The 11,426-nt window shown below is 45.0% G+C and overlaps 1 protein-coding gene across 1 annotated transcript in view; it reads left to right on the plus strand.

The window, feature by feature from the left end:
• The first annotated feature begins 9,490 nt into the window (after window positions 1-9,490).
• The window catches only part of LOC110520896 (small conductance calcium-activated potassium channel protein 2-like), a 95,532-nt gene continuing 93,596 nt past the window's right edge, over window positions 9,491-11,426 (plus strand). The window contains exons 1-2 of the mRNA XM_036967821.1: window positions 9,491-10,079; window positions 10,566-11,426. The exon at window positions 10,566-11,426 is cut by the window's right edge and continues 280 nt beyond it. Of these exons, the coding sequence (XP_036823716.1) occupies window positions 10,600-11,426 (827 nt within the window). The 5' untranslated portion in view covers window positions 9,491-10,079; window positions 10,566-10,599. The remainder of the gene's footprint in view (window positions 10,080-10,565) is intronic.

Genomic DNA, 11,426 nt, shown 5'->3' on the forward strand with positions numbered 1-11,426 from the left:
GTGAATGGAATATGTGCTGTGTGTGTTTACCTGTTATTCTGTCCCTCAGTTGGACTGTGAGGGCACGTTACATCAGTGTCTGTCTTGTTGATATTCTCTGACAGCTAAGTATTGCCAGGCTAGGCCCGGGGTGCTGTGAGTGACCAGAAGAGCTCTGGCTGAACTGAATATTGCCAGGCTAGGCCCGGGGTGCTGTGAGAACTGAATATTGCCAGGCTAGGCCCGGGGTGCTGTGAGTCTGGCTGAACTGAATAATGCCAGGCTAGGCCTGGGGTGCTGTGTGAACTGAATATTGCCAGGCTAGGCCCGGGGTGCTGTGTGAACTGAATATTGCCAGGCTAGGCCCGGGGTGCTGTGTGAACTGAATATTGCCAGGCTAGGCCTGGGGTGCTGTGTGAACTGAATATTGCCAGGCTAGGCCCGGGGTGCTGTGTGAACTGAATATTGCCAGCCTAGGCCTGGGGTGCTGTGCGAACTGAATATTGCCAGGCTAGGCCCGGGGTGCTGTGAGTCTGGCTGAACTGAATAATGCCAGGCTAGGCCCGGGGTGCTGTGTGAACTGAATATTGTCAGGCTAGGTCTGGGGTGCTGTGTGAACTGAATATTGCCAGGCTAGGCCTGGGGTGCTGTGTGAACTGATTTGTTAAAGTTTTGTTTCTCTGTAATGCCACTTAGCAATTTTATGAAGTTGGCTTTAGCTAAGATAGGTTCCCAACCCCATAACTAGCTACTAAGAAGCCATTTCAGGCTGTTCAAGTTAGAGTAGCTGGTGTGTGTATTTAGCTGACATGCCTGCTGGCAAGATTGATAGACTTTAGAAAAGCAAACAATGACTAAATGAACTGAGTAAGACATTCCTTTCAATCTTTTAGCAGAGATGCAGAGAAGCATACTTAGTTTCTTAAAAACAATAACCACCAGTCTGAAGGATACCGACTTCTCGAGGTATGATTAGATATGCAATTATGTATATTTTTGTACATAGAATGAATCATGAGTATGGCTCTAGGTTGCAGGAAAAAGCTGTTTCAGGTGTATAAAAAATTATCCAACTTCCATACGCTGACCTAGCCCCCCTCCAGACCCCACCCCCCAGGCATCCTCAAGTACTTTGTGCCCCCTCAGATTTTGAAGGTGCTTTGATGCCCCTACAGAAAATATCTAAATGTTGTCAGGTCTGGGGAGTTGTGTGAACTGAATGTTGTCAGGCTAGGTCTGGGGAGCTGTGTGAACTGAATGTTGTCAGGCTAGGTCTGGGGAGCTGTGTGAACTGAATGTTGTCAGGCCTGGGGAGCTGTGTGAACTGAATGTCAGGCTAGGTCTGGGAGCTGTGTGAACTGAATGTCAGGCCTGGGGAGCTGTGTGACCTGAATGTTGTCAGGTTAGGTCTGGGGAGCTGTGTGAACTGAATGTTGTCAGGTTAGGTCTGGGGAGCTGTGTGAACTGAATGTTGTCAGGTTAGGTCTGGGGAGCTGTGTGAACTGAATGTCAGGCTAGGTCTGGGGAGCTGTGTGAACTGAATGTTGTCAGGTCTGGGGAGCTGTGTGAACTGAATGTTGTCAGGCCTGGGGAGCTGTGTGAACTGAATGTTGTCAGGCTAGGTCTGGGGAGCTGTGTGAACTGAATGTTGTCAGGCCTGGGGAGCTGTGTGAAGTGAATGTTGTCAGGTTAGGTCTGGGGAGCTGTGTGAACTGAATGTTGTCAGGCTAGGTCTGGGGAGCTGTGTGAACTGAATGTTGTCAGGCTAGGTCTGGGGAGCTGTGTGAACTGAATGTTGTCAGGCTAGGTATGGGGAGCTGTGTGAACTGAATGTTGTCAGGCCTGGGGAGTTGTGTGAACTGAATGTTGTCAGGTTAGGTCTGGGGAGCTGTGTGAACTGAATGTTGTCAGGCTAGGTCTGGGGAGCTGTGTGAACTGAATGTTGTCAGGCTAGGTATGGGGAGCTGTGTGAACTGAATGTTGTCAGGCCTGGGGAGCTGTGTGAACTGAATGTCAGGCTAGATCTGGGGAGCTGTGTGAACTGAATGTCAGGCTAGGTCTGGGGAGCTGTGTGAACTGAATGTCAGGCCTGGGGAGCTGTGTGACCTGAATGTTGTCAGGTTAGGTCTGGGGAGCTGTGTGAACTGAATGTCAGGCTAGGTCTGGGGAGCTGTGTGAACTGAATGTTGTCAGGTTAGGCCTGGGGAGCTGTGTGAACTGAATGTTGTCAGGCTAGGTCCAGGGAGCTGTGTGAACTGAATGCCAGGCCTGGGGAGCTGTGTGAACTGAATGTCAGGCCTGGTCTGACCAGAAGAGAGATCTGCAGTGCCATCACTCACCACCAGATGGAGCCTTATCACCGACTGCAGGCCCAGGGGGTGTGTGTGTGTGTCAGTATGCATCAGTCCCAGGTGACCTGTTAGTCATGCTTAAGAACCTGTTAGAAACAGACAGAAACTGTGAGAGACTTGTCTTATGAGTACCTTGACAGTGTTTTCTGCGTTTTACATCAGTAAACTAGATTAAGCTGTGTTATGAAGCCTTATTTGGTTTGATTTGAATTCATTATACATCTATTTTTCGCTTCCAATAACTCATAAAACAATTATAAAAGTGCTCTGTTGGTGAGTCCGTCTGCTCTATCAAGCTGCTCTCTCTCTGTGTGTGTGTGTGTGTGTGTGTGTGTGTGTGTGTGTGTGTGTGTGTGTGTGTGTGTGTGTGTGTGTGTGTGTGTGTGTGTGTGTGTGTGTGTGTGTGTGTGTGTGTGTTTCCTGACCTCCTGTGTCGAGCCTATGTGCGCTTGTTAAAAAGTTATATATAATATACTTCTACCACAATCTCTTGACCTGTCAGTTGGATTTATTCTGTCAATCCAATCAGTCACCTTTAGAGGGGAGGAAGGTGTGACTAATGAGAGAGTGAAATACTAGTTCAGACTGAATGGCTTATCAATGTACTCAGATGGAAATAAATGAGAGAAGGGAATAAGGGAATACAAGAGGGAGAAGTAGACAGAAATGACCAGAAAGAATAGCAAACAATAAGAGAGGAGAAAAGTGTGTGTGGTAGTCATGGCTACAGTGGTGAAGAGCATGAGAGAGGGATCACTTTGTAGGAAAAATAAGAGGATGAGAAAGAGAGAGAGTGTGTGTGTGTGTGTGTGTTTGTAGATGAGAGAGAATCTGTCAGTGTCACTTAGCCGAAAGGTTGCAGACAGCTGACTAAGTAAGAATATGTAACACCCTTTCAGATACACACACACACACTCCACCCCCGTGTACGCTCACACACTCTCCTCCTGTCTCACGCTGACACTGCAAAACACTAGTTAGCCTCTGAACTCCTCAAACACTTCCAAGTAGCATTAGTGACAGACACACTGACTCTTCTGATGTGACATCCCCAACAGATCATGGCAATGGCACCTCAACTTCAAAAAACCTCATACCCCTCCTTGTTCAAAGGCACTTCCATCTTTTGTCTTGCCCTCTGAATGTCACACATACACAATTCATGTCTCAAGGTCTAAAAATAATTTTTTGACCTGTCTCCTCCCCTTCATCTACACTGATTGAAGTGGATTTAACAAGTGACATCAATAAGGGATCATAACTTTCACCTGGATTCACCTGGTCAGTCTGTCATGGAAAGAGCAGGTGTTCTTAATATTTTGTATACTCAGTGTATATCGCTTACTTACTTCCTCTTGTTCTTATTTCTATTTCTCGTGTGTTTTTGTTCTACTTGAGTTTATATTTATTTGTTAGGGTACTACTGATATTGATTACTACATTGTTGGGAAAGACCAAGAAAGGCATTTCACTGTACTTTTCCATGGGACAATAAAAACTGCAAACACAGGCTGCACATGGTGAGGCTGCATCATAGCTGCATTAGTGGGCTTGTGTCAGCAAGTAGCAAGAACAAACTGGACATAGAAAATATATTCAGCTGCTTTGGGAGAAATAATCAGTGTTGATTTATGATCAAAAACCTGGAAGAATAAAGAAACAGATACTCAAACGGGTGATGAGTCTGTTGACAACGTTTGGCAATAGAGAAGACTTCTCTGACTGGCATAGTCACTGTATCAATTCATTCACTAAATCATTGGGAATTGGACTATATTCACTACTGACATACTGTCAAATAGCTGTGGCTGTGTCTCCCTGTTCACTGACGCTATGACACCTAGCTCAAAACGCAGTATGAGAATGGAAGGGCCTTTAGTGTGTGTGTGTGTGTGTGTGTGTGTGTGTGTGTGTGTGTGTGTGTGTGTGTGTGTGTGTGTGTGTGTGTGTGTGTGAGTGTGTGTGTGTTACATGTAGTGTTCTTTCATTAAAAGGCGAGATGTTCTGCGCTGCTGTCTCTCCACTTAGATGGGAGCAGGAACACATTACGGAGAGCTCTCTCCCTCCATTCTCTCCCGCTCTCACTCTCATCCTTCTCTATATTTTCCCTACCTCTATTTCTCTCTCTCTCCCTCTCTTTATATTTTCTCTATCATTTCACTGTCTCTGTTCTCTCCTCCTTCTCTCTCTCTCTGTTCTACTTGATTAGGCTATCAGATAGAGAACAGAACGCTGGGCTGTGGCTGTATCCATCTGCATACAGTGATTAGTATGAAGCCCTGGGTGAGCCCACACAGCTCTCAGGCCACTAATGCAATCACAACCATTAGGATATGATGGAAGCTGTGGAGCTCAGCTATTACTGACTGTCTGATGGACTGAGGCCCTGTCTAGTGCTTTATTGAGGAGGTCCTATACTTCACTTGCTCATCAGTTCAAATCAAATCAAATCTCATCAGTTCACATTTGATCTGTGGCCATCTGCTCAGTGCCACTGTTTGTTCGTTGTGAGTCAAAGGAGCTGGAACATGAACATGATCATTCAGGATTAGTTGTTAAGGCCTGTGACAAGGTTAGAAGGAAGGAAAGAAGGGAGGATGCACTTGAACAGGCCTTGTACAAACAACACTGTGTGCTTGTGTGTGTGTTTGGGGAGTACTAGTGCCTCTCATCACCCTTGTAAAGGTTAAGGGGACTATGAGAGATGGAGAGATTGGAGGAATGAAAGAGACAGAGGGAGAGTGAACGAATGTGTGTGTGTGTGTTTTATGGCCGATCGGATCCATGGATGGGCTGATCTCTCTCTCCCTTCTGTCTATCTCCCCCTTTCTCTGTTTCGTAGCTAAATCCGTATGTAATTTACTGTCCTTACAACACAACAACGCTGTGTTGCTTTGTACACGCTTTTATAGACAGAGAAGGGGGATAATGAATCTGTATACTGTGGGGTTGGCATAGCAACTGCCTTTCCAACCATTATTGCTCTATGTGTTGTATTATTCCTCTGTCACATCTGTTTCACACCATGTCTGACATATGCTTCAGAGGTGTGGCTTAACCTTTCCAATACAAAGCACCCAAATCACTTTTTCTCGAGGTCTTTACACCAATCTCTCCATCTTTCTTGCAGGCCCCTAACCTGTATGGGGGGCATGGGTATCCCCCTCCATCTTTCTGTCTTTCCCAATTTCTCTCTTGATCACTCACCTCTCCCCACCTCTCTCTGGGCCAGCCCTCTCCTTCTGGGCCTGCCCTCTCCTTCTGAGCCTGCCCTCTCCTTCTGGGCCTGCCCTCTCCTTCTGGGCCAGCCCTCTCCTTCTGGGCCTGCCCTCTCCCTCTGACCACTGATTGCCTCCGTCTAGTTTGTCTCTCTCTCTCTCTGTCTGGTAAAGTTGTATGGACAGCGGTGTCCCTTGACGTCACTGTCTTCTTCCTGGGATGTCTCTCTCTCCCGGTGACCCTCAACCTTTCCCCGGGGTTTTTATTTTGGTTGCGCGATCGCTGGACCCGCCACTCTCCCGCGGTGACCTGTCGCCCTGACCCCAGAGCATCCTCACTCCTCCACACTCCTGCACTTTCCCTCCTCCTCTTCCCCTCTCCTCTCTCTCTCTCTCTCTCTCTCTCTCTCTTTATCAAGCTGTGAATTCAGTGACATCTGCTCTCTTTCTCCATACCTCTCTGCCTGTCTACAAACTGCCATTTAATATTATCATGACTGTTCAGTTCACTGTTAAGGTCCGGAAGTTTTGCCCCCATCTTTCCATTACCATGACTACGGTCGGTCGGCGATGAGGCACTGGCTGTGATACAGGGAAGGAGAGTTGACATTTGGCAGGTGCCGTAATAATTTAGAAATCCGTTGGAATCGTACCCTAGACGACATGATGCGCTTTACTATCTGCAATATTCCCTAATCGCAAAGAAGATTATTAGGCTACAGGGAGAAAAGGTGCTGTCACATTTCATAATCTTCTCCTACACAACACAATTCCACGCGCGCGTTATTCACTCATCCGGTTAGAGTGCATAGGCTTAATATTCTATTAAGAAAAAGCACAATATGGAAAACGCATGAGAGTGTGTATAGCTCCCTACACTGTGCATAATCATAGGCTCATGGTTGAAAATAAGATCATTACTTAGATAATATGTTATGACATCAAAAGTCCTAAGGCTGGTTGAGGTAGACTTTGTGGAGGAAGAACTAGGCTGTAACACCATATACTATCCTATCAGCCTATAAGAATGGCTCAATCTAGTAACATTTATATTAGTGCTTATTGTTTTTGCATATAAATGGACCTGCAATCTGATGATAGGCTAGGAGGCTATAGCCCTATCATAAGCATCATGCACTATAGCCCTATCATAAGCATCATGCACTATAGCCCTATCATAAGCATCAAGCACTATAGCCCTATCATAAGCATCATGCACTATAGCCCTATCATAAGCATCATGCACTATAGCCCTATCATAAGCATCAAGCACTATAGCCCTATCATAAGCATCATGCACTATAGCCCTATCATAAGCATCATGCACTATAGCCCTATCATAAGCATCATGCACTATAGCCCTATCATAAGCATCATGCACTATAGCCCTATCATAAGCATCATGCACTATAGCCCTATCATAAGCATCAAGCACTATAGCCCTATCATAAGCATCATGCACTATAGCCCTATCATAAGCATCATGCACTATAGCCCTATCATAAGCATCATGCAGTATAGCTCTATCATAAGCATCATGCACTATAGGCCTATCATAAGCATCATGCACTATAGCCCTATCATAAGCATCATGCACTATAGCCCTATCATAAGCATCATGCACTATAGCCCTATCATAAGCATCATGCACTATAGCCCTATCATAAGCATCATGCACTATAGCCCTATCATAAGCATCATGCACTATAGCCCTATCATAAGCATCAAGCACTATAGCCCTATCATAAGCATCATGCACTATAGCCCTATCATAAGCATCATGCACTATAGCCCTATCATAAGCATCATGCACTATAACCCTATCATAAGCATCATGCACTATAGCCCTATCATAAGCATCATGCACTATAGCCCTATCATAAGCATCAAGCACTATAGCCCTATCATAAGCATCATGCACTATAGCCCTATCATAAGCATCATGCACTATAGCCCTATCATAAGCATCATGCACTATAGCCCTATCATAAGCATCATGCACTATAGCCCTATCATAAGCATCATGCACTATAGCCCTATCATAAGCATCATGCACTATAGCCCTATCATAAGCATCATGCACTATAGCCCTATCATAAGCATCAAGCACTATAGCCCTATCATAAGCATCATGCACTATAGCCCTATCATAAGCATCATGCACTATAGCCCTATCATAAGCATCATGCACTATAACCCTATCATAAGCATCATGCACTATAGCCCTATCATAAGCATCATGCACTATAGCCCTATCATAAGCATCATGCACTATAGCCCTATCATAAGCATCATGCACTATAGCCCTATCATAAGCATCATGCACTATAGCCCTATCATAAGCATCATGCACTATAGGCCTGTGTGGCTTATTATGACTCTTGATGTAGGCTCTCAGCAGTGGTGTAAAGTATTGAAGTGAAAATACTATAGTTACTTAAGTCGTTTTTTTTTTGCATCTGTACTTTACTATTTATATTTTGTACTTTACTATTTATATTTTGTACTTTTACTTTACTACATTCCTGAAGAGAATAATGTACTTTTTACTCCATTCATTTACCCTGATACCCAAAAGTACTTATTACATTTGAAATGCTTAGCAGGACAGGAAAATGGTCCAATTTATGCACTTATCAAGAGAACATCCCTGGTCATCCCTACTGCCTCTGATCTGGCATACTCACTAAACACAAATGCTTCATATGTAAATTATGTCTGAGTGTTGGAGTGTGCTGCTGGCTATCAGTAAATAAAATTGTGCTGCCTGGTTTGCTTAATATAAAGAATTTTAAATTATTTGTACTTTTACTTTTTGTATATTTTAGCAATTGCATTTACTTTGATACTACTTAAGTATATTTAAAACCGAATACTTTTAGACTTTTACTCAAGTTGATTTTTATTGAGTCATTTTCTATGAAGATTTCTTTACTTTACCTCAAGAATGACAATTGGGTACTTTTTCCACCACTGGCTATCAGATAGGTGGGCTATCAGCCGCTCCTCGGTCAAACTCTGATTGGGAATAGGCCTATTATTACGCGTCTCTAAGTCTCCGGTGTCGCTCTGCAAACTCAGCACCTTAATTTCCCTCATCCTGATTGCGATGTCTTATATCGGACTGACCACGGACAATTTACCCCACGAGAAGGTAGACTCCAGTTGCCTAAGTGACCACAATCAGAGACCACAGGAAACTTACCGGATGCGGCCGGCGGCCTCATCCGCCAGCCCACTTAGCAGAGGCGCACCCCTCTATATCTCCCACTCTCTTGACTATTGAGCTCTCTTTGTTGTCTTTGTTCACTAGTGAATGAATTGTTGTCGAGCAATGACCCGTTTTCCAGCATTCAATTAGGCCTATCTTAATTTGACAGCGTTAGTTGACATTAGCTTAAAGGTCGAAAAGCCTATTGGTTTTCACCTGTAGCTGTCTAATTCTGCCCGTCAAAATAAGACTTGTCTATTGTTCTTGTCTGTGTATGCCTTTGTTTATTGTAAAAAAAATATATTTATATATTAGAAAATAAAACTTGTTTTTGTAAAAAAAAAAAAAAAAAAAAAACGTGTTCACCCATGCTCGAGCTGCTGAATAATAAATACAATAAATCAGTTGTGTGTTGGCAACTCCCAAGAACGAATGAATTCTGCACGCTGTCAGAGAGGATGTAGGCTATATGGCACAGTTTCCCGGAGAACTGTGAGCAAATGTAACAGTTGCATTAGATAAACTAGTAGTAATATTAGCCTATGTGATCGTGATCCATACTAGCGTAATATAATTTATATTAGATTTATTATTATGGGGTTCAACGGGAAAGAACGTCTGGATGGCGTGATAAAAATGTGTTGGTAGTTTTTCTTGTCTTCATAATTACCCAGTGACTGTCCAATGAGAATTACAGGGAGGGGAGGCAGAGAGCGAGAGCAAGCGAGAGAGAGTGAAGTTGAGAGAAACATATTCGAAGAGACAGTGTGAGCGATAGAATGAGTGAGTGAGGTAAAGGAAGAGTTGCATAGAAAATCATATTTGTCATTTATAGGCTACCTTTCTCCGTTTAGCATAGCATGTTTGCATGTAAATGTCGAGTAGTCTAGCGATTCAGTTATTTTATATGGTGAGAATGCTGACGGAGATTTTCATATCAACAGTAGGTTCATAATATAATCATGAAAGATTATTCAGTTCTTTCATTTTTAAGGACATTTGAAATATTCGATATTCGTGATATCAATTCATTGATCCATGGACTGACGGAGATAAAGACTGATTGATTTTACAACGGCGAATTGAGGGAAGGAATCATCGAGCACAGAGGGAAGGAAGGGAACCAGTGAATTATTTGGGAGAAATCAAAGCGCTCCGTCTCCTGTGAGGACCTGTCGCTGGTCTCGCACCTAGAAGAAGGGGAGCAAAAGATGATGGAATGGCCGTGACAACATGAAAAAGAAAAAGTGTGGGGGTCTATTTTCATCCAGCCAGTGATTCAACACGACTGACCTGGGGGACAGAGAAGGGGAAGAGAAGGTAGGAGGAGGAAGAGAGAGAGAGGGGGTTTTGGGGAGAGAAAGACAAAGAATGCATGGTGTCTGGGTGTGAGATAATTTGGGAGATTTTAGGAAGGTAGTTTAAGAATGAATAAAAGTGAATTGAAAGATCCTTGCCATGTAAGCTATAGGACACATATAAACACAGATTTGACAGAAGCATGCATTCTAGGGGACCAGTATTCAACTGTGCTCAATAAAGTCAATACTTTGAAAATAATCATTTTTCACTAATGATCGGATTTGCCTTGTACACGTCCAGATAATTTGCTATAGTCTATCCTATCTGAACTTCTCATCCATCATGTGCTCCCTCTCTTCCACGCCTCCCTTCCTCCATCTCTCTCTTCCTTCCTCTCTCCATTGTTTCATAATTAAACCCCATCTCTCTTCTAATTCTAATGTTTCTTCTGTACTTCTCTTTCCATTTTTCTCTCTCCTTTTCCTCCCTCTGTCTCTCCGTTAGGTAGAGAGCGGCCTGTCGCCCTCCGGCCCCCACCATGGAGCCCCCTCCCTCTCTGAGCTTGACTCTCCTGGGAGGCAGTGAGGACGAGGACCCGCGGTTCCCCCTCCCTCTGAGTGGAATCTCCCACTCCTCCATGACCGGCAACTACCCGGGATCAAACCACTCCAACCACAGGGGGGGATCCAGTCTGGACCGGCTGAATGGGTCCCCCACTACACCTAACATGCCCAAGGCCTCACTCCCCAAACTGCCTCTGTCCTCAGTGGGGGGTCAACCCCTGCCCCCCCTCCCCAATGCCCTTCACCCCACCAGCACCCCTCTGTCCTCGTGCCTGGGTTCCCAGCACAGCCTGAGTGGAGACAACTCCCCAGTCTACAACGCCCTCTTTTACTCCTCACACTCCCCTTCCATGGAGAGAGAGAGGGACAGGGATAGAGAGAGGGACAGGGATAGAGAGAGGGGATGTAAGCACCGCCAGGCCAGCCCGCTGGTCCATCGGAGAGACAGCAACCCTTTCACAGAGATCGCCATGAGCTCCTGTAAATACACAGGCGGCGTGATGAAACCTCTCAGTCGCCTCAGCGCCTCCAGACGCAACCTCATCGAATCAGACAGCGGCAGCGACACCAAAGAGGGCGGGGCAGCACCTGTTACCGCCACAACTGCCATTGGAGGGCGGGACCGGGACAGAGAGGCTCCACCCACTTCCTCATCCTTGCCATCCTCCAATCAACCAACCCAGAATCCTCCAGAGATAGTGATCTCATCAAAAGAGGACTCGCCGTACGCGAGGGGTTATGATATCACCGACTCATCCTCCAATCAGATGTCAATATACCATCAGAACCACGCCTTGGTGGG

This window comes from Oncorhynchus mykiss, chromosome 3 (assembly GCF_013265735.2).
Source record: "Oncorhynchus mykiss isolate Arlee chromosome 3, USDA_OmykA_1.1, whole genome shotgun sequence".
In the NCBI taxonomy this organism is placed as follows: domain Eukaryota; kingdom Metazoa; phylum Chordata; class Actinopteri; order Salmoniformes; family Salmonidae; genus Oncorhynchus; species Oncorhynchus mykiss.